Below are 24,499 nucleotides of genomic sequence, written 5' to 3' on the forward strand. Positions count from 1 at the left end.
CTAGGCTGCATGCGTCCATTTCGTGCCTTAGCCTGATTAAGGTTCAAAATTTGATGCAAAAATATTTGCTGAATTGCCTCAAATTTGCACTCTTTCCCTTTAGTGCCATCATGGAATGCAAGCAAGAGAAGCTCCATAGATAACTGAGCTCTAAAGGGGAGCAGGCTTGAACTGTTTTTTTTTTTTGCAGTGTTTATTGTGCTCTTTTTTTGGGATTGTGTTATATTTAATTAATTTTTAAAAAATATTTCTGAAATTTTAATAATTTTTTGAGGGGGTGGTGGGTTAACTCCTTAAAGTAAGTTTGTTTTTTTAAAAACCTGTCTCAAATACAATATTTCATGATTAAGAAGGTACATGATAAAAGGACACATGCAACCAACTTGCAGCAGTGATTGGTAAGATTATCACTGCCTCAAATGTTATACCTGTGGCTCATTTTCGGTAACACTGCAAAATCAGATAATCTGCTGCTTACACATGTATCAAACATGTGATTGATGGATCAATAAACACCACCAGCAGGTTCATCTCCTTTCCAACTGAATAGCATGACCCAGCTGCCCACTATAGTGACACAGGTGCATTTCTCAAGTACAGAGGGTCACTGATGACTGGCATTTGCTCAATTCGAAGCATAAATATTTACTAACCTGGTAATGGTGTTATCTGTGTATTTCTCTTCATTAATTCTTATCATTTTCATTGGATGGAGCCCTAGGATCAGGAAACAGCAGGCTGCAAGTTAAAATAATTAGGATGTACCCATAAACTTCGCACTTTCCAGTGGACCAGTCATGAGCAGTGCAAAAGTAGTTGAAGTAGTAACCCATTTGGAAATGTTTGGTACACTAGTTGGACTAACCTGAGAGGATCAATGAAGAAAAGACTATGCTGAAACCGATTTACTGAGTGATTAAACATTTATTGTATGTATTTGGTCTTCATTACTATGACCAAACTAGTAAATGGTTAACTGAATAGTGGCTGGCTATTAGCCTTGAATTATTCCTTACCAAGTACAGCAAGATGACAAAATATTTCTGAATTTCACATTTTCTACACGTTGGTAATACAGTCTATAGCAGTTTGCAGAAGTACGCACAGGTTTCCATGAAAGAGCTTTATGCAGTTTTAAACTTTTAAGTCCAAGAAGTCGCCCTGCTTGTGTGCATCTAACTTCGATAAAATCTCTATGGTAAGTGTACCAGTACCTAATTTGACCCCAATCCATATAACAACAACTTGTATTTATATAGAGCCTTTAGCAAAGTAAAATGTCCCAACACGCTTCACAGGATCGATTATCAAACAATTTCTGATAAAATAAGGAAAGGTTTAGAAGATTCTGCCATTTATTATCTCTCTTGTAGCTATTGGTCTTCTAAAACGATTTGATGTACAAATAATCAAAAACAAGCCTTTTTCCAAACTGTTATAAAAAGATCAGTCTTATTAACATGGAACATTGAAACTCCTTTTGATAAAACAATTAGAATACCAAATAAACTTCTTCAAAAAAACTTCAACTGAGATGTCATTAAGCTTTCAAATCCTGCTAACAGATACAATGGGGGCGATTTTAGGAGGCAATTACAGGTGCGTGGGGAGGCGGCTCCAAAAATCGCGGAAATCCCATTTGTGTTCGGAAGCCAGCTCCAACCCGCCGACTTCAGCATTTCCCAGGGACCACCTGTGTGCGCGCGGGTGACCCGTAAACGGAAGTCCCGCCGGCAATTAAAGCTGGTGCGATGACAGTTAAAGAGCCAAATGTACCTCATTGAGGTACTTAAGTTACTTTACTTGTGACAGATGAAGGGATTAGAAAGATTTTTTAAACTTACCTGGGCGGCTTGCCCACTGTTTCTGATTCAGGGCCGGATCAAGGAAAAAGAATCAAAATAAATTAAATAAAAAACCATGCAAGGAAGTGAAAACACTAAATGAACCTATCTTTGAAACCTGCTCTGATGTCCGATGTCTCCTGCTCCGATGTCCCCGTCTTCACCCTTCCGATGTCCCCCCGATCTTCCCCTCTCACGTTCTAATACAAACAGGGGGCTCGATTTTAGCACCCGCTATCGGGTGCGTTCTCGGCAGGGGGGGCCCGAAAATCGCGAAATGCAGGAGCGGGACCGGATCGCTACTACTGCCATGTCTTCGCGAATCCTGTCCGGTTTGTGCAATAATGCCCGCTCCTGGGTATCACTATGAGGACCCACCACTGATGCCACCCATTGTGTCACTGCAGAGTGGGTGTAGGTGTATTTGCAGGGCTCTTCTGTGCAGACGACTGGGAGACATCGACAATGTCCCCGGTTGCACCCTGGAAGGCTGTGGAGGAGAAGTTCGGGAGGGCAGTGGTGACTTTGACAGCGACAACTAGTCACTATATTTAATAATGACTTCGATGACACAATAGAGAGTTATATACAAGTTTGCCGATGACACAAAGATTGGTGGCACAGTAAGTAGTGTAGACAGGAGCATAAAATTACAAAGAGACATTAATAGGTTAAGTGAGTAGGCAAAACTGTGGCAGATAGATTTCAACACAGGAAGAAAAAAGAATTGATCTGAGTATTTTTTAAATGGTGAAAAGCTAGGAACAGTGGAGGTCCAAAGAGACTCAGGGATACACAGGTCACTAAAAAGTAATAGTCAGGTACAAAAAATATTCAAAAAGGCTAATGGAATGTTAGCCTTTATAACTAGAAGGCTAGAATATAAAGGGGAGATAACTTTGTTACAGCTATACAAAGCCCTGGTTAGACCACTTCTGGAGTACTGTGTACAGTTCTGGGCACCATACCTTAGAAAGGATATATTGGCTTCGGAAGGAATGCAGCGCAGATTCACTGGAATGTTACCAATGCTCCAAGGATTAAATTATGAGGAGAGATTACATAAACTAGGCTTGTATTCCCTGCTTTATAGAGGTTTTTAGAATTTTGAAAGGAATCGATAGGGTAGAACGAAACTTTTTCCCTGGTGGGGGAGTCCAGGACAAGGGGGCATAACCTTAAAATCAAAGCCAGGCCATTCAGGAGACAAGTTAGGAAACACTTCACGCAAAGGGTGGAAGAAGTGTGGAATTCTCTCCTACAAAAATCAGTAGAATCTAGCTCAATTAATAATTTTAAATCTGAGATAGATAGATTTTTGCTAGCCAAGAGTATTAAGGGATATGGAGCCAAGACGGGTGGATGGAGTTAGGATACAGATCAGCCATGATCTCATAGAATGGTGCTGGAACAGGCTTGAGGGGCTGAATGGCCTACTCCTGTTCCTATATCCTCTGTAAATACTGAATTATCCAAAACTGGAGAATTTCAGGTGAGTTCATTTCAACCCTTTGGATAGAAACTCTATGATGTACAAAATTGAAGAAGTTGAAAGTCCTTTTATGTAGTGCATGGGCTGTTCAAGCTCTCTGATAGTTATGAGTAAGAAAAAAAGATTAACTATCCCTGGTGAATAGTTGCTACTGTTAACCAGTCTCCTGCAATGTCTACGCTGTCAGATATATGCAGTTCAGATCATTAATTGGGTCTGAACCCTGGGTGTGTAATTTCCTTCAAGGGAACTGACCACCTCATTTTAGTATCAGGGTCTATAGAACAAGCATTCTAGGACAGGAGATTGTGGCTTGAAAGCTGATTGCAAGGCCTGAACGCATAGTCTAGGATGACGCTGCAGTGCAAGACTGAGTGTGCTGCGTTGTCAGTTTAACTTCTCAGAAGGAATGCCCTCCTTCTGATAAGCGGCAAGACTAATGCCTTGTTCACCTGTTTTAGGTGGACATTAAAAATCTCATGGGACTATTTGAAAAGGGCAGGGAGTTCTCCCATTGTCCTGTCAACATTCCTCCCTCAACCAATGTTACCAAAAACAGATTAACTGATCATTCATCTCATTTTTTTTGTAGGTTCTTGCTGCGTGCCGAATGGCTGATGCATTTGCTGACTGCACTTTAAAGCAATTTCAAAACTTTAAAGTGAAGTGCACTGAAGCATTTCTTAGAGACCTGAAATGGCACTATATAATTGAAAGTCTATTTTTATTTTAAAAGCTTGATGGCTTTATCTACTTTGAAAATTTGAATCACCTTTGGCAGCATAGGAAATAGGGAGGGAAATGGTTCATAAAACTCTTGGTGGCCAAGAAAAAAGGAACGATCCATGCATCTGAACAGGTAGGCCTGAGGCCCACCAGATATTGTGCCTCAGATCTTATTTACATGACATCTGCTGGGCGTCCCCAAGGAACTCACAATAGGATTGCAATTTCATGTTGCTGCGTTGCTAGCAGCGGCCCTCAGGTAGGTCCTGGGTTGTGGGGCGAAGAGTGATCGGGAGGGAGGGAACAGACAGGGAGGGAGGGGCAACGATTAGGATAAAGGAGGGGAGAGATTAGAAGGGTAAAGGGGGAGCACGTCTGCTCCTCCCAACTCCACAAAACTTATCTTGGTGGTGGTGGCCGGCCGCAGTCCCTTTAAGGACTGCTGGTTATGCCGCATGTAGACCGCTTGATGCCAACTGCATTCAACGTAGACGAATTTGGTAAAGGGGTATCAAACCTTTAGCCCCTTATTTGCATATGCAAAGGGCCTAACATCTATTTCAGGTTTGGCCCCTGAACATTTCTTTTAATGCCTATACCAATATGGCAGATGGTGCACTTCCAGTCCATAATGTGCACATGCACGCCATCTGCCATATTGCACCTTTTGCGCCCATTTTACACCTGTTAAATGGGCGCAGCAGCATCAAATTTCTATGCCGATTTGTCCTGAATTAGTATTCCTGTTACGTCAGCTGTTGACAATTGACAGACTGACAATTTGTTGTTCTCTCTGGATTCAAAGATGTTCATGGTGAAAACTCAGTCAAATACAATGTCCCCTTGATGTGAACAAGCAACTCCCAGAAGATGTTGCTACGAATACAACTGACCATTTAGAATTGAGAATGTTAGTGCTACTCCCAATGTTTAACTCTTGAGAAGCACGTGATTCAGAGTCCACTCAATCGTATCTATTGGATGTGTTGAGAAAATCATACAGAAGAGAATGGCCACCCTAACCTCTATGATGGAATATCAAAAGAATGGAGGGGGCCTGATTTGAGAAGTTGCAAACAGTCAGAACCCCACTTTTTATGCTCCTGCTCCGTCATTAACGAGAATAGGACTGAGGTCTGTGGAACGGACCAGAATTGAATTCAGAATACAATAGAAGGATAAAGCAGGTGTCATAGCACCTTGACAGACTGGTCCAATAAACCCATACTGTTGAACAGGCAATGGAAAATGGGACTTGAATGCTTGCTATAATATCATCTCTCTTTAAATGCACCAGCCAACTTCCCACCTATTGCAGGCAAGAAAGCAGTGGAAAATCGTGCAGCCTGCAAGCCGCCTGTCGACAGCAGATAAATGGCATGATTGGTAGCTGGGCCGTCCCGTGATCAGGTGGGGGGGGGGCGGGGGAATGACAAGATGGAGTTGGGGAGACTGGTCCAAGGAGGACTAAGCTTTCCTTGTAGGGCCCAGAGGAGCACTCCTACCTTCTGGCCCCACAAGAAAAGTTTTAAAACATTTTTTAAAAATCTACCTTTTTGGGCCTCTCTGCCCCCAATCCTCTTTGCCACTGGGTTGGCCTGGCAGGAAAGTCACTCCTGCTTCCCATTCAGGCCACCTAATAAAAATGCAGTTAAATCCTGCTGACTTTATTGGGACCTTTACATATGCTAAAATGGACCCCGATGGCTTGGGCAGGTGTTATTGCTGCCTGTTCAGGAGAACAGGTGAAAATCAGAAGTTATCAGTTTCCAGCAGCTCCAGGGCAGGTAAGTGACAGGCAATTTCAACTTCCCACCCACCAGGTTGCCACTGGGCAGGTAGGGTTAAAATCACCCGAGGTGTCAAAACTCTCAAGTACAAACCAGCTAGAGCAAAATGACTGCCATCCAGACTGGTCTCTAAAGATACTGCACAGCCTTTAGACTTGGGTGTCATCTACAGGAAGATCTCTAAAGGTGTTTTATACTAGATGTTGAAATCGTAATTAAGCTGAAGAGTTGTGTCATGCATGATTAGTCCCTGCTGACAAAGCAAGAAAGATTGGTACACTGGAAAGTGCAAGGAATTATGGTTAAATCCTCATTTGTTGCCTCCCATTTCTTGGTTCCAAGGCTTCATCCATCTAAAGTGACAAATAACAAGGATTAGTGAACACAAACTCCAAGGCAATATTACTTTTCACATTTTCTGTCTTTACAAGAATTACACTGCAGTTTTCACCCCCCACCCCCCCACCAGAGTTTTTACATTGTAAAATTAGCTGTTGACCTATCATGTCAATTTGGATAACCAACACTTTTGATTACTTGGCAAATGTAATAATCCTAAAAGGAGATGGATAATTTACGACATACTGTCCTAAAAATTTGATACCCAATATTGATGTCAAAGATAATTTAATTGTCATTGGTTGAAATGTAACAAAACATTTCATGAAATTTCAAAAGCCAAAAAAGAAAAAAAATCTTAGCTACATGGATATCATTATTCTTGAAAATGCAAGACACCACATACTCTTCAATTTGGAATATGTTTCTTCAAGTTAACAAACAAACACAGGTCAGTATACAATGGTATGAGCCCCCATCTCACCAACTTAGTTAGCTCAAAAGGATTACACCGGAAACCAGGATTGGTTTGCCACCCTTGTGAAATTTGGATTTCATTACTGGTTCAGGAGTTAATAACATTCAAAAATGAAGGATCATGGAATAAGCGAAGGTACAGCAGGGTGGGCAGGGTAGAAGCTGGGTGCGGAAAAAGGATGACAGAGAGGGGCTAGATGGTGGAGGATGGGATGGTACGATATAGCTCTTGGAGACTTTATATGGTCTTGAACCCCCAAGTGCAACATCACCTGAGATCAACTAATTATTTAAAATAATTCAAATTGCAACAAAGAGAACGCAACCTCTCCTTCACCGCACCCTGCAATATTGATTATATTTTATATATTTTTTGTGTGTTAGTGTTTGAGGTAGATTTTAATTAAATCTGTAGTTTTTTCTATTGCATGCATGCAGGGGGGAGGGGGGGGGGGGAGGAGGTAAGAGCGAGGTGGTGGGGGGGGGGTGGAGGAAAGAGAGAGATCGCGGGAGGGGGGTATGTGTGGGGTGGGGGGGGGGAAAGAGAGAGATCGCTGGAGGGGGGTGTGTGTGGGGGGGGGGGGGGGGGGGGGAGGAGAGAGATCGTGGGAGGGGGGGTATGTGTCGGGGGGGGGGGAAGAGACAGATCGCGGGAGGGGGGTGTTTTGTGGGGGGGGGGGGGAAGAGGAGAGAAATCACGGGAGGGGGGTGTGTTGTGTGTGGGGGGAGGGAGAGATCACGGTGGGGGGGGTGTGGAGGAAAAAAAGATAGATCGCAGGAGGGGTGTGTGTGTGTGGGGGGGGGAGGGAAAGAGAGAGATCGCGGGGGGCGGGGGGGGGAGGAGGAGGAGGAGGAGGAGAAGGAGGAGGTGGTGTGTGTGGGGGGGGAAGAGAGGTAGAGGGGGAAGGTTTAACCCTCCAGGACGGGTGGGAGAGGGAAAGGTGGTTAATTGCTTACAAATGTGAAACCCAATCCCAACCCTCCGCTACGCGCCTACTTCTGCTTTAACTGGGGCGGGCGAGTAACCCGCTCGAGAGGTGGGGGATGGGGGGGGGGGGGGGGTGAAAAAATCGGGGATTATAATAATATGTTAGTGAGGCTGTGCACCTCAGATTTTGGATTTAATGGCTGTATGCTGGATTTCCCGAGGCTTGGGAATCCGGGCAGCTAAACGGAGGCAAGAACTGCAGGATCCAGCGGCTGTATGCTTTTCCAGCACTGCTTATGGGTCAAGAGGAGCAGGAGTGCTTCCCCCCCAGACTGCCATGATCTGCCTCCCTCCCAGTGATCGTCTGACCCCCCGTGATCTCTCCCTCCCTCCTCTCTGGTCCTTGGCGCCGACCTTCTACAGCAGGCCTTCCCGCCAGCCAGCCTCTCAATCTGGCCAGCTGCCAGGCGGGAAACAGATTAAAAAAAAAATCAAACAACGTATTGCTATTAAATTCGGTAGGACCTCTGCATTTCCTGTATTTCTGGGTCACTGACTGTTGCCTCCGCTCCCTCCCCGCCAATATCGAGGCCAGAGATCGCGGGGGGATGGCAAGGAGTCGGCCGAGTGCAGCGAGGGAGAGACAGAGATTGCAGGGGTTGGGGGGTGGGGGGTGGGCCATCGGCAGATCACAAGGGGTCAGACGATTGTGGCAGAAGATGTGCTTGAGGGGCCGGGGGGAACCACTCCTGCTGGAGCCCGGCATCATCCACCTCCCATTAGTTGCCAGGTTTCCTGAGCTCGGGGAAACTTTGCCTACAGCCATTAAATTCAAAGGGCAGCCAAAATGTGAGGAATGTAGCCTTGTTAACATATTAAAATCACTGACCTGCCTCTCCAGAGCGGGTTACTCAGCCACCACCCCCCCCCCCCCATTGTTAATTCAGAAGTAGGTGCGCTCGTGGCGAGTTTCACATTAACAATTTAACCCCCCCTTTCCTGCTTATTGTGGGTGGGGGGGGGGGGGGGTTTACAATACACCAGTTATATTTCATAAATCACATTTTCAAGCTCCCAGTTAGAATAGGACCAGTTTTCCATAAACTATTCAGTGGTCTAAGTCAGTCGTTATCCTTATCTTCTTAAATCATGTTCCTGACTCGTTAAAAAACTACTTTCGATGGAATCTATTGTACAATCTCATTTGAGGCTTACCTAATTTCCTATTTTTGTCCTCCAGTAATATGATCTCAGTGAGCACTAACACTTCTGAGGCCTCCACTTACCTCTGCTGGACCCCACAGGTGATCAACCTCTGTCAGCTCACGGTCGAATCTCTATGCCTACTTGGCTCTCTATCCTCCACTGGACAACCCCAGACCACTGATACTGAGCCCCTCAAACAGCTCCTGGACTCTTTTGTCCTCCACAACTGTCTCCAAACCAGAACATTGGTTTGTCGATGTTCCAAGCTGACTATCTTGTGTACAAGTCAACCTGATCCCACCACAAGACCTCAGACTCTCTCATACTGTCTATCCCTATCTTCTGCTTACAACCAGGACATGTTTCTCCTAATCTTTGCTATGCCTACATAACCTGAATTTCCTCTGTCTATTCATGTGCGCATTTTAGCTGCCCTCCGGATCAGAGCCCATTACTTCTATCTCCATGCTTTTTTTCTTCTCTTAACTCCTCTTGGGCCCTTCTCTCCTGACTTGTCCCCTTCTACCACCCAGTTAGGCTACCTTTTATTTCTCCCCACTTGGGTACTTTGTCCACATAATCCCTATCCTAACATATCACTACTCCTCTGCCTTCCTGCTCCTTTGCCACTGTCCCAGGCTTGAATCCCCCTTGAGTAAGCTCACAGCTACCCTCTGCTTCTCCCAGCATTCTCTGAAGGGTCCATCGAGGCATCCATCGCCCCCTCAACCCAAAGCCCCATCCTCTTGCTCGCTAACTTTACCACCCAGCTCCGGGGACTAATTTTGCTTCCTTCCTTCCCGTACCGCTTCCCCCACCCACCATGTCCCTTTGGACTTTGCCAGCAGATCAACAATCACTGTCCCTCTCTACATTTTCCGCCAACCTCTCCCTCCAAATAAAGTATCCTCCTCCTATTCACAGCCAACCCCTCGACCTTGCTTTCTAACGTGGTCTATCTACTCCCATTATCTTGATCGTTGATAAGGTCATCTCCGACCCCTCTCTTGTATCCCTCACCACCCATAACCCCTTGAAACCCACTTCCTTCTGCATCCATCCCTGAATAAACTCTCTCCAAACCCATTTACAATTACACTTTCAAGCTCCCAATTAACTGGCCTAAGGCCCTCCATTTTGGCCATAATCTTTCAAACATCCTTAGATACAGGGATGGTGCCAGAGGATTGGAGAATTGCAAATGTTACACCCTTGTTCAAAAAAGGGTGCAAGGATAAACCCAGCATCTTTCGGCCAATCAGTTTAACCTCGGTGGTGGGAAAACTTCTAGAAACAATAATCCGAGACAGAATTAACAGTCACTTGGACAAGTGTGGATTGACTAGGGAAAGCCAGTACGGATTTGTTAAAGGCAAATCGTGTTTAACTAAACTGATAGAGTTTTTTGATGAGGTAACAGAGAGGGTAGATGAGGGCAATGCTGTTGATGTGGTGTATATGGACTTACAAAAGGCGCTTGATAAAGTGCCACATGGTAGGCTAATCATCAAGATTGCGGCCCATGGAATAAAGGCAACGTGGATACAGAACTGGCGAAGTGACAGGAAACAGAGAGTAGTGGTGAACGGTTGTTTTTCAGATTGGAGGGAGATGTACAGTGGTGTTCCGCAGGGGTCGGTGCTGGGACCACTGCTTTTCTTGATATACACTAATGACTTGGACTTGGGTGTACTGGGCACAATTTCAAAATTTGCAGATCACACAAAACCTGGAAAGGTAGTGAACATGAGGAGGATAGTGATAGACTTCAAGAGGATATAGACACGCTGGTGGCATGGGTGAACACGTGGCAGGTGATATTTAATGCAGAAAGATGCAAAGTGATACATTTCAGCAGGAAGAATGAGGAGAGACAATATAAATTAGAGGGCACAATTCTTAAAGGGGTACAGGAACAGAGATCTGAAGGTCCACATGCACAAATCATTGACGGTGGCTGGTCAGGTTGAGAAAGCGGTTAAAAAAGCATACAGGATCCTGAGCTTTATAAATAGAGGCATAGAGTACAAAAGTAAGGAAGTCATGATGAACCTTTATAAAACACTGGTTCAGCCACAACTGGAGTATTGTGTCCAGTTCTGGGCACCGCACTTTAGGAAAGATGTGATGGCCTTAGAGAGGGTGCAGAAGAGATTTACTAGCATGATTCCAGGGATGAAGGACTTTAGTTACATGGATAGATTGGAGTTGTTCTCCTTGGAACAGAGAAGTTTGAGAGGAGATTTGATAGAGGTATTCAAAATCATGAAGTGTCTAGACAGAGTAGATAGAGAGAAACTGTTCCCATTGGCAGAAGGGTCAAGAGCCAGAGGGCATAGATTTAAGGTGATTGGCAAAAGAACCAAAGGTGACATGAGGAAAAACTTTTTTTTTTTTTACACGGTGAGTGGTTAGGATCTGGAATGCACTGCTTGAGGGGGTGGTGGAGGCAGATTCAATAATGGCCTTCAAAAGGGAACTGGATAAGTACTTGAAAGGAAAACATGCGCAGGGCTACAGGGATAGGGCGGGGAAATGGGACTAGCTGGATTGCTCTTGCATAGAGCTGGCATGGACTCGATGGGCCTCCTTCCGTGCTGTAACCTTTCTATGATTTGCCATGATACTTCCACAGCTATTGATGTGCTGAACCAATCCCTCACCTCAACCTATGATGCTCTTGTCCCAATCCTCCTCCCATCCTCAGTCAGGTTGAGCCAGACAGTATGTAACCTTGGTGACCTATTTGATCCCAAGCTGAGCTTCTGAACCCATATTGCTCTTAATCTCAAAACACCGCCTATTTCCACCTCCGTGATATCGCCTGTCTTTGCCTCTGCTTCAGCTGCTGAAACTTTTATCCACGCCTTTGTCACTTCCAGATTTGACTCTCCTGGTTGGCCTCCTATCCTTCAGCTCAACCAAAACTCTGCTGCTTGTATCCTATTCCGCGATGAGTCCTGCTCACCTATCACCCGTGCCCATTGACCTACATTGGCTCCTGGTTCCCCAATGCCTCAAATTTAACATTCTCATCCTGGTGTTTAAATCTCTTCATGGTCTAGGCCCTCCCCCTCCCTGTAACTGTCTCCAGTCCTACAATCCTCAGATGTCTACGTGCCTCACCCTCTTGTGCATCCATTCCCTTCGCCCCACCACGTGCCTTCAGCCGTTTACTCCCTAATTTGTGAATTCCCTCCCTAAATCTCTCCACCTCCCTATCCTTCTTTAAGACCCTACTTAAAACCCACCTCTTTGACCAAACGTTATCACTCTTCCTAATATCTCCTGCTTTGGCTCAGGGTCCATTTTTATCCGATCCTGTGAAGTGTCGTGGGATGTTTTTCTAAACTGAAGGCACTATATAAATGCAAGTTGTTGTTGTTCAGTTAAAGATGGGAAAAACACACAAAGAATAATCAAAGAAATTCTGAGCTACGGATCCCTACTCACCACTGAATTTTCACTCTAGCCAAATTCCAAATTTGGAAGTAATGTTTCCATTCTCCCCACCGTAATCTATTACCAACTCACTCCGTGGTACACTCTCCCCTTTTTAAAAATAATGTACAGTATGTAAATCCCTCCATGGCCTTGCCACCCCCACCCCCGTATCTCTAACCTCCTCCAGCCCTACGAGATCTCTGCGCTCCTCCAATTCTAGCATCTTGTGCATTCCTGATTTTCATTGCTTACCACTGGTGGCCGTGCCTTCAGCTGCCTAGGCCCAAAGCTCTGGAATTCCATCCCTAAACCTCTCTGCCTTTCTACCTCTCCCTCCTCCTTTAAGACACTCCTTAAAACCTACCTCTTTGACAAAGCTTTTGGTCACCTGTTCTACTTATGTTCTAATGTGGCTCGGTATCATATTTTGTCTGATGATGCTTCTGTGAAGTGCCTTGGGACGTTTTAATACATTGAAGGCACTATATAAATGCAAGTTGTTGTTGTTCTTCTGCCTGTGATCGCAAACCAGCTTTACGTTGAGGGAGTGGAATGCTTTTCAGGCTGGTGACAGGGAGCACGCGAACTATGGCACCTTGCATTCTGGGGAAGCCGGACATATAGTCGAAGCCTAGTTCTCTCTTGTTCTGTTTTGCACTGTCCATAGAAGGAGATGTAGGTGTTCCTCCTGGCGTAGAGAGCCTCAGTGACCTCGCTGACACACACTGCAAAGCCTGAAAGGAGCACATGGCATAAAAGTTGAGGGCCACGGTGACCTTGACAGCCACAGGCCCTGGTTTGAGGCTGGAGTTATGGTTTCAGAAGGACATAGCTCGGTGACAGCCTTCTTGGTGAAGTGAAGGTGACAGACATTGCTCCTGAGTAATGCTGATGTAACAGAAGTGCTCCCTGAGTACCCGCTATGGGTATGGCCTCCTGCACAATGCCCTCTTCCTCTTCTGGCAGCTGTTCCTGCTCTGTGGTTTCTTCCTTGCTGCTCCCTCTCGTCCTCCAGTCCCGAAGGCAGCCCTATGAGACCACCCATGACTGCAGCCGAACTATTTGAGGCAACAGTGCAACACCAGCAAAGTCATTCTCTGTTTACACAAAGTGAACTTTACAGTGATAAAACAGACTTAAAAAAAAAATCCAGAAGGTAACCAGCAGCCTGAAATGAGAAACCAGCGACCTGTATTAACTGCATGATCTCTTTAAATAGCACTGGTGAGGAGGTCTTTCTGCTGGTTAGTGCCATGCTGTGCTGTGCGAGTTCAGCACGTGGCAAGCGAAGCGCTGGGGCATTTGAAAATGGAAAAAACAGGTCCTGCAAGTAGCACAGTACACTAACTTGAATAAATTATTCTGCTATTTAAATGTTCCTGACATGCACTCCTGGTGCCAGTAGAACTGCCTTCACAAATATGGCGGGCAGTGCTTCCTGCCCACCATGTTGGGATCTTAGTAGGTGAGTTAGTCACCGAAAAATGGGGGCTGCACGGCCGAATTTCTAGGCCCTTGTGTTTAATACTCTAACTACCTGGCAAATAGCGACAAAAGCATCTTTTGAACTATCTTTTTGCCATTTCCAATCAATTTTCAACTGTTCTTTTATCCTTTTAATATTTCAAACTTTCTGTTGGAATGGTCTTGTGATAGCTTCTTATTATATTTGTCATGTACACAGTGTTAAATTGTATAAAATGCTGAAGGAAAGAAATTTCAAAAGCCCTGCTCTGCCACCGGTAGGGCAAGACATCCCACCACCCCGCCCCCACCAACCTGTTTCTCTTACCCTGCCCCTGTCCCAAATCGTAGAGAAGAGGTCACTTGAATGATGGGCCTGGGGAGTCAATGGGGTTTCAGGTGCAGGTCAGTCTAGCCTAAGCGCTGGAAGGAAAAATTTAATCTGTTCTTTGGTCTCCTACTGTTGCGCTGTTCTCCAAATAGCAATCATTTTCTCTTCGATTGATTGCTGCTTAGATATGGCATTGTGGTGCCCAGTTATGCCAACTGTACAGCAAGTATGCCGGCTTCATGCCTCCAAATGTGACATCACAATGCAGGGGGTGCAAGCAGAAAATGCACCTGTGCCTCCACTGTAGAAGGATATCAATGGGGCAGAAACTTGGTAGAAACAGATTCTGTCCTAAATTATTCCCCTGCCAAATTAGGCTAATTCCACGCTAAAAAAAGGGCACAGAATTTCTAGATGTGTGTGTTTATGGCAAGCATAAATTACCGTGTTGAAATAGTTATATACAAGCACTTTTAATTTGCTAACATAATACTCTGAATGGTTGCAAAAACCGGTGTCTTACCTGCAGAATCATATCCTCGATACTTAAGTGGTTCAATATTAACTGTCTTTACAAATTTCTTAGTTTCATCGAAGTTTTGTAGAATGACTTCAACAGAATTAAAAGGAGCTCCTGGTGTATTGCACCATAGTTTATCCCTATAAATTGGGAAAAATAGTGCTCATTATAATTACATCTTTCCCACCATAGCTCTATGCTCCATGTTTGGTGCTGTTCATCTTCTGGGCACTTATCTTTCTCCAATCTCTAAACAGCATAATGTAATTAGAGCAGTAAAAACACTTCTAAATTATTACGGCCCCAAAATCCCATACAGCTAATGATTGAGTAAAATGTACACAATTCTGCAGCACAATTTCAAGCATACAAAGTTATGTAGACTTACTCTGTTTTGGCCACGAGTTCTGAAATTCTGCAGTAACATGAATTGCTGAACCAAACAGTAATCTGACAGTTAACTTTCTGCTTCTATTTTGAGGGCTGGGGTAAATGTCAGTTTATCAAACTTCTTTTATATTTTAGGCTTTGTGCACTTCCTTCCATTTTTGGATAAAATGTGAATGGACCCTTTGTTTGGCCTCCGGTTGTCATGCATTATGTTTTGCAAGTTACACCAGTTGGCAAGGAGATCTAGGAACAGAGTCACTGATGCCATAACATGATTATACCTGCCCAGTCTGATTGCTTTCTGCACCACTTTGAAAAGCTTGTATGAGGAAAGGAAAATTGCACTGGAGTTCCATTACTGAGGTCCTCTAAATCAACTCTTACTACTGGAAGACACACTCAACTGAAGTTAAAGCAAGAGTCAATCACATATTTTCCAGGAACAGAAGTGCAATAAATGTTAAATATAAATGATGTGCTCAATCGTTTGCAATTTGCCAAATTCCAGTTCATTAAAAGGAGAAGATTGACCTTGTCAATCTTTGTGTGTAACAGCAATTAAGGTTGCTAACTGTTTGTCAATGAACATTCCAAAAGCATCAGAAATCCCGCTGCTTGGTAAATCACAGGACCTGTGTAAGAATCTCTCATAATAATTGTTGGTAGTACAGCAGCGTTCATAGTTGGCTGAGTGATTTTAAGAGGCAGTTTGACTTGTGTTTGCTCGGATAGATATTTAGTATTTTTTCTTTAGATAGCTGGTAGTGCTTGTTTACTGATCTCCCTTCATTCCACCATTGGTGACAGGAACTTAGGTCACCATGTCCCAGCAGTATGGAATTCTCTTCCTAAACCACTTTCCCTTGCTACTTCTCTCCCTACTTTCAAATTTATCCTCAAAACTTATTTCTTTGACCATGCGTTCCAACACTTCACATAATTTTTCTCTTAAATCCTGGTCAGTATACAGCTGTAAAAAGTGTAATGATGCATGAAATGCAATGAAAGTAAACTGTACTGTAATTTAGTATAATGAGAACTAGACCTGTTATTTATTGTGCTGCAAACTGATTGAGGCAGACATTAATTATAACACTCACAGCACTCAACACTGCCCTCCCCCACTACCATATCACTATGCTAAACCTTTGTAAAACACTGGTTAGGCCTCAGCTGGAGTATTGTGTTCAATTCCGGGCACCATACTTTAGGAAGGATGTCAAGGCCTTAGAGGCCACAAGAGATTTACTAGAATGCTACCAGGGATGAGGTACTTCAGTTATGTGGAGAGATTAGAGAAGCTTGGGTTGTTCTACTTGGAACAGAGAAGGTTAAGGGGAGATTTGATAGAGGTGTTCAAAAGCATGTACGGTTTTGATAGAGTAAATAAGGAGAAACTGTTTCCAGTGGCAGAAGGGTTGGTAACCAGAGGACACAGTTTAACGTGATCGGCAAAAGAGCCAGAGGCAACATTTTTTTAATGTGAGTTGTAATGATTGGAATGCACTGCCTGAAAGGGTGGTGGAAACAGATTCAATAGTAACTTTTAAAAGGGAATTGGATAAATACTTGAAGTCCCATTCCCACTCTGACCTCTATCCTTGGCTTTCTACACTGTTCCAATGAAGCTCAACGGAAGTTCAAGGAACAGCACCTCATCTTTCGATTGGGCACTTTACAACCACTTTCAACAACTTTAAAGCATAACCACTGCTGCAATTTTTTTTTCCAGACAGCGGGTGCTGGTAATGGTTCTGCTGTTGCTATTTATAGCTCCTCTAGACCCATCTTTTGTTTCTATACTTGTCCCATTACCACCCCCTTTTGCCTTGCACCATCATCTCTTTTGTCATTTAATGAGTCCTGCCCTCCACTCTTTTGTTCTTTCCTCCCCCGCTTCTTTCCCTGTCCGTATTTGCATATAAACTGTTAAATTTCTAACTTCTTCCAGTTCTGAACAAAGATTATCAACCTGAAACTAACTCTTTCTCTCTCCACTGATGCTGCCTGACTTCCCGTGTAGAATCATAGAATCTTACAGCACAAGAGGCTGTCATTCAGCCCTTCGTGCTTGTGCTGGCTCTTTGAAAGAATGTCCAATTTAGTCCCACACTCCAGCATTTTCCCCATAATCCTGCAAATTAGTCGCCTTCAAGTACATGTCCAATTGCCTTTTGAAAGTTCCCATGGAATCAGATTCCACCACCCTTTCAGGTAATGCATTCTAGATCTTAACAACCCTCTGAAAAAAATTCTCCTCATTTCCCCTCTAGTTCGTTTGCAAATTATTTTAAATCTATGATGTCTGGTTACCGACCCACTTGCCAGAGGAAACAGTTTCTCCCTACTTGCTATATCAAAACCCCTCATAATTTTGAATACCTCTATTAGGTTTCCCCTTAAGCTTCTCTGCTTTAAGGAGAACAACCCCAGCTTCTCCAGTATCTCCTCATAACTGAAGTCCCTCATCCTGATAAACCTCCTCTGTACTCTCTTCAAGGCCGTGGCATCCTTCCTAAAGTGCGGTGCCCAGAATTATATGCAAAACTCCAGCCGAGCCGGACAAGTGATTCGTAAAGTTTAGCATGGCTTCCTTGTTTTTGTATTTAATGTCCCTATTTACAAAGCCAAGTATCTCATAGGCTTTCTTAACCGCCTTATCAACTTGCCCTGCCACCTTCAAAGAATTGTGAATATGCACACCCAGGTCCCTCTACTCTTGCACCCCCTTCAAAATAGTACCATTTAGATTATGCTGCCTCTGTGTTGCAATTTGGGAGGAACATCATTCACACTTATCCACATTAAACTGCATCTGTCATGTGTCTGCCCATTTTACCAGTCTATTTATGTCCTTCTGAAGTCTGCTACTATCCTGCTCACTATTTACTATGTTGCCATGTTTGGTGTCATCCGCAAACTTCAAAATTGTATTCCCCATACCCAAGTCCACGTCATTTATATATAAACAAAAAAGCAACAGTCCTAACACCGATCCCTAGGGGACCCCACTGCATACTTCTCTCCAGTCAAGAAAACATCAGTTCACCACTACTTTCTGCCTCTTATTCCTTAGCCAATTACTTACCCAAGTTACCACTGTCCCTTTATTACCATGTGCTTCTATTTTCCAAATAAGTTTGTTATATGGTACTTTATCAAATGTCTTTTGAGAGTCACTATATACATCTACTGCATTACCTTCATCAACCCTCTCTGTTACTTCATCAAAGAACTCAATCAGATTATTCAGACACAATTTGCCTTCAACAAATCCATGCTGGCTGTCCCTTATTAACCCAGGCTTCTCCAAGTGAGAATTAATTTTGTCCTCGACATTGGTCTGTAGTTACCAGGTTTATCCCTCACCCCTTTTTTGAACAAGGATATAACATTTGCAATCCTCCAGTCCTTTGGCACCACTCCCATATTTCCAGCATTTTCTGTTATTATAACAAAATAAAGTTTTGTTTCAAAAGGGTGGAGACAGGCTGGAGTAAATGGACTGCTGATTCACACCTCAGTTAATACAAAAGATTGATCACAATGGAAACCTGAATAACCTGACTAGAGAGGCCAAAGTAAAAGGATTGCAGAGTCACACCTTATGGTTGATGCAAAAAAGACTGAGGAAACCTGCATAACTGAGTCACTTGTAAACAATTTTACAACACCAAGTTATAGTCCAGCAATTTTATTTTAAATTCACAAGCTTTCGGAGGCTACCTCCTTCCTCAGGTGAACGATGTGGAAATGAAATCCTCAAAATGAAATTGCATTTATAATTCACAGAACAATGCTTGGTGATTACAGACAGTTTTTTCAACTGCCCGTTGCCAAGGCAATCAGTGTGCAGACAGACAGGTGTTACCTGCAAGGTCTCAGAATATACAAATCACCAAAAAAAACAAACAAAAAAAAAGAGATAGAGAGGTAGAAACATAGAAAAGACAGCAACTGACCCGTTATATTAAAAACAGATAACATTTGTTCGCTGGTGGGGTAACGTGTAGCGTGACATGAACCCAAGATCCCGGTTGAGGCCATCCTCATGGGTGCGGAACTTGGCTATCAATTTCTGCTCGACGATTTTGCGTTGTCGTGTGTCTCGAAGGCCGCCTTGGAGTACGCTTACCCGAAGGTCGGTGGATGAATGTCCATGACTGCTGACGTGTTCCCCGACTGGGAGGGAACCCTCCTGTTTGGCGATTGTTGCGCGGTGTCAGTTCATCCGTTGTCGCAGCGTCTGCATGGTCTCGCCAATGTACCATGCTCTGGGGCATCCTTTCCTGCAACGTATGAGGTAGACAACGTTGGCCGAGTCACAGGAGTATGAACCATGCACCTGGTGGGTGGTGTCCTCTCGTGTGATGGTGGTATCTGTGTCGATGATCTGGCATGTCTTGCAGAGGTTACCGTGGCAGGGTTGTGTGGTGTCGTGGACGCTGTTCTCTTGAAAGCTAGGTAATTTGCTGCGAACGATGGTCTGTTTGAGGTTGGGTGGCTGTTTGAAGGCGAGTAGTGGAGGTGTGGGGATGGCCATAGCGAGGTGTTCGTCGTCATTGATGACATGTTGAAGGCTGCGGAGAACATGGCGTAGTTTCTCCGCTCCGGGGAAGTACTGGACGACAAAGGGTACTCTGTTGGTTGCGTCCCGTGTTAGTCTCCTGAGGAGGTCTATGCGATTTTTTGCTGTGGCCCGTCGGAACTGTCGATCGATGAGTCGAGCGTCATATCCCGTTCTTACTAGAGCGTCTTTCAGCGTCTGTAGGTGTCCATCGCGTTCCTCCTCGTCTGAGCAGACCCTGTGTATTCGCAGGGCCTGTCCATAGGGGATGGCCTCTTTGACGTGGTTAGGGTGGAAGCTGGAAAAGTGGAGCATCGTGAGGTTGTCCGTGGGCTTGCGGTAGAGTGAGGTGCTGAGGTGCCCGTCTTTGATGGAGATTCGTGTGTCCAAGAAAGAAACTGATTCTGAGGAGTAGTCCATGGTGAGCTTGATGGTGGGATGGAACTTGTTGATGTTATCGTGTAGTCTCTTTAGTGATTCCTTGCCGTGGGTCCATAGAAAGAAAATGTCGTCGATGTATCTGGTGTATAGTGTTGGTTGGAGGTCTTGTGCAGTGAAGAAGTCCTGCTCGAACTTGTGCATGAAAATTTTTCTCCCCCCACCCCCCCCCACTCAGGCTACATGAGAATCCACATGTTTCTACATTACCTAATCCACATTTATCATTCAACACTGATTTGATTGTCCAGTCCTTGCAACACACAGATCATACTCCCCTGCTTGGTTACTTTCCCTAATTTTCCATTTCTCAGGCAGGTGCCTTTTCAAGGCTGGAGCTAACAAAGACAGATTCTTCGTAATTTCTTATCAGCTAAAGACGGTCTCTGACTGATACAATTTTTAATTCCCACTGAATACTGAAATCACTTAACAGGCAAAAGCTAAAAGTTAATATTACTACAATAAAAAGAGAATTAACTCTTTCCTTACAATACCCACGGTCTATGGTCAATCTCGAAGAATGTGCGGCAACTGACAGGTGTGATTCCAGAGTCTACAGCTCTCATTTGCAGTAACGTCAGGGAAGCTTTTTCTTCGTTGCATTCACCGAAGGAGTGTGGCAGAAATCGGTCACTGAAATCTGCAGCAGACCCCACTTAAGCAGCGTCCAGGGACCAGTCAGTGCCTCCACCTCCACTGAAGTACGGACAGCAGCTCCGGCAGATTAGGGGAGAGAATAGGCAGCACCCTGCATAACGTGTTCTAGACCATGGTGGCATGATGCCTTAAAACTGCCATCCTACTCAATGGGGGCACAGTTCTGGGGTGATGGCTGAAGTCAACCTGCCTGACACTGCCACCTGTAAACATGACAGGCCTCCGGCCTTCCCCTTCAGTGGAACATGAGACGACACATAAGGGTACCCAGGAACAAGCTTCAGAGATGTAGCCAGCAGTGGATCCCTTCCGAGAGCATGATGCCATGAGAGTTGGGTTACTTCAGTCCCATGACCTTTTTTTTTTAAAAAAGAGCACGAGCAGCCAACCACCTCTCGTGATACTGGCTCTCAGGGTGCACTTAGGAGAAGTGTTAGAATAAGTGGGGAAAAAAAAAGTACGTGTAGCCACCCGGGGAAACAGTGGTAGAAAAGAGTAGAATCATAGAATGATACAACACAGGAGGCCATTCGGCCTATCGTACCTGTGCCAGCTCTTTGAAAGAGTTATTCAATTAGTCCCATTCTCCTGCTCTTCCCCATGGTCCTGCAAATTTTTCCACTTCAATTATTTGTCTAATTCCCTTTCTCGTAATGTTGCCTCTGGTTCTTTTGCCAATTACCTTAAATCTGCGCCCTCTGGTTATCAACCCTTCTGCTACTGGAAACAGTTACTTCTTATTTACTCTATCAAAACCCTTCATGATTTTGAACACCTCTATCAAATCGCTCCTTAACCTTCTCTCTTCTAAAGGAGGACAACCTTAGATTCTCTAGCCTCTCCATGTAACTAAAGCCTTTCATCCCTGGTACCATTCTAGTAAATCTCCTCTGCACCCTCTCTAAGGCCTTTATATCCTTCCTAAGGTGTGGTGCCCAGAACTGGACACAATACCCCAGCTGGGGCCTGACCAATGTTTTATAAAGGTTTAGCATAACTTCCTTGCTTTTGTAATCTACGCCTCTATTTATAAAGCCAAGAATCGTGTATGCCTTTTTAACAGTCTTCTCAACTTGTCCTGCCACCTTCAAAGATTTGTGTAAGTACACCCCCAGGTCTCTCTGTTCCTGCAGCCCCTTTAAAATTGTACCATTTAGTTTATATTGCCTCTCCTCATTTTTCCTAGCAAAATGAAATGAATCACTTCAGTGTTAAATTTCATCTCCCATGTGTCTGGCTATTTCACCAGTCTGTCTATGTTCTCCTGAAGTCTGTTACTATCCTCCTCACTGATTGCTACATTTCCGAGTTTCATGTCATCTGCAAACTTTGATGAAATTATGCCCTCTTTATCAAAGTCCAGGTTATTAATATATGTCAAAAAGAACAGCGGTCCTAACACCAACCCCTGGGGAACACCACTGCACACTTTCCTCCAGTCTGAAAAGCTTTCTGCTTTCTGTCCCTTAGCCAATTTTGTATCCAAGCAGCAACTGCCCCTTTAATTCCATGGGCTTTAATTTTGCTAACAAGTCTGTTACATGGTACTTTATCAAACACCTTTTGAAAGTCCATAAAGACATCATCAATCGCACTACCCTCATCAACCCTCTCCGTTATTTCTTCAAAGAACTCAATCAAGTTAATCAAACACGACTTGCCTTTAACAAATCCGTGCTGGCTTTCATATATTAACCCTTTTTTTCCAAGTGCCAATTAATTTTGTCCCAGATTAATGTCTCTAAAGGTTTCCCCATCGATACTAATGTTAGTCTGACTGGCCTGTAATTGCCTGCTTTATCCTCTCCCCTTTTTTGAACTGGGGTATAACATTTGCAATCCTCCGGCACCATCCCCATATCTAAGGAAGATTGGAAGATTGTGGCCAGAGCCTCTGCAATTTCGACCATTACTTCCTTCAGTAACTCAAGATGCATCCCATCTGGGCCAAGTAACTTTTCTACTTTGAGTATTGCCAATCTTTTAAGTACCTCCTCTTTATCTATTTTTATCCTAACCAATATCGCAACTACCTACTCCTTTACTGAAGACCAATATGAAGTATTCATTTAGTACCTCAGCTATGCCCTCTGCTTTCACAAGGTCTCTTTTTTTTGTCCCTAATCGGTCCCACCCTTCCTTTGATTACACTTTTATACTTCTGTTTATAAAAGATTTTTGGGTTCCCTTTTATGTTAGCCGCTAATCTATTCTCATACCCTCTATTTGCCCCCCTCATTCCCTTTTTTAGATCTCCTCTGTACTTTCTGTTTTCAGTCTGGTGCTCTACTCTATTATGAACCTTACATTAGTCATAAGCTTTCTTTTTCAGTTTCATTTTAATCTTTATATCTTTACTCATCCAGAGAGCTCTAGCTTTGGATGCCCTTCCTTTCCCTTTTGTAGGGATGTGTCTACTCCTCCTTGAAGGCCTTCTATTGTTCAATTACTGTTTTGCCTACCAATTTTTGATTCCAATACACCTGGGCAAGATCACTTTTTAAACTCACTGAAATTAGCCTTCCTCCAGTTAAGTAGTTTCACATTTGATTGTTCCTTGTCCTTTTCCATAACTATTCTAAACCTAATGGTATTATGATCACTGTTCCCCAAATGCTCCCCCACTGAAACACGCTCCATCCGCCCATTTCATTCCCCAGAACGAGATCCAGCACTGTTTTCTTCCTGGTTGGGCTGGAAACACACTGTTCCTGAAATGTGTTGAGAACTTTCTGGAATTCCTCCCCCTCTTTGCCCTTTACACTGTTACTGTCCCAGTCTATAATCCCCCATTATCACTACTCTATAGTCCTTGCATCTTTCTGTAATTTCCTTGCAAATTTGATTCTCTATCTACTTCTCACTATATGGTGACCTATCGCATACACCCAGTAGCGTAATTGCTCCTCCACTGTTCCTTAATTCTAACCAAATAGATTCTGTCTTTTACCCCTCAACTACATCATCTCTTTCCAGTGCTATAGTAGGTTCTTTGATCATTACTGACACCCCCACTCCTTTCTTTCCTTCCCTATCTTTCCTGAATACCTTGTACAAGGAATATTAAGTAATCAATCCTCCCCAATAACAGGTCTCTGTTATTGCCACTATATCATAGTCCCATGTGGCAACTTAAGTCTGCAGCTCACCAACCTTAATTACTACGCTACGTGCATTTACACACATGCACTCCAATCTCATCTTAGACTGCCTCGCATTTGCCTCCTGTCTGATCCCTCCTATTTCTGATCTATTCTTTACTCTAGTGTACTTTTTCCTCCCAGTGCTCTGTGCATCTTGTTTCTCTTCTCTAATGTTTCATCCTGGTACCCATCCCTCTGCCAAATTAGTTTAAACCCTCCCCCACAGCACTAGTTAACCTCCCTGCGAGGATATCGGTCCCAGCTCTGCTGAGGTGCAAGCTGTTCACCCTGAACAGATCCGTCCTGCCCCAAAACTGGTCCCAAATCCCTTGGAGGCTGAAGCCCTCCCTTCTGCACCATTGCTCTAGCCACAGATTAACCTGTCTTATCCTACTATTCCTATACTCACTAGCACATGGCACTGGGAGTAATCCAGAGATTACTACCTTTGAGGTCCTGCTTTTTAAACTTCCTCCCTAGTTCCTGAAACTGTGATTGTAGGACCTCGATCCTTTTCCTTCCTATGTCATTGGTTCCCACGTGGACCACGACTTCCGGCTGTTCCCCTTCCCCCCTCAAAATGTTCTGCACCCTCTCAGTGATGTCCTTTACTCTGCCACCAGGGAGGTAACACACCATGCGGGACTCCCATTGGCGGTTGTAGAAACACGTGTATATCCCCTGACTATCAAATCCACTAATAACTATTTCTTTTGCCCTCCCCGTGCAGTTGAGTCACC

The 24,499-nt window shown here is 44.1% G+C and overlaps 1 protein-coding gene across 1 annotated transcript in view; it reads right to left on the bottom strand.

Annotated features, from left to right (window-relative positions):
• The window catches only part of LOC137324897 (uncharacterized), a 40,138-nt gene extending 15,740 nt beyond the window's left edge, over positions 1-24,398 (bottom strand). The window contains exons 1-3 of the mRNA XM_067989589.1: positions 24,206-24,398; positions 20,449-20,599; positions 14,565-14,701 (exon numbers count right to left, since the gene is read on the bottom strand). Of these exons, the coding sequence (XP_067845690.1) occupies positions 14,565-14,701; positions 20,449-20,599; positions 24,206-24,398 (481 nt within the window). The remainder of the gene's footprint in view (positions 1-14,564; positions 14,702-20,448; positions 20,600-24,205) is intronic.
• Positions 24,399-24,499: the final 101 nt, after the last annotated feature.

The sequence above is a fragment of the Heptranchias perlo genome, chromosome 9 (assembly GCF_035084215.1).
Source record: "Heptranchias perlo isolate sHepPer1 chromosome 9, sHepPer1.hap1, whole genome shotgun sequence".
Lineage (NCBI taxonomy): Eukaryota > Metazoa > Chordata > Chondrichthyes > Hexanchiformes > Hexanchidae > Heptranchias > Heptranchias perlo.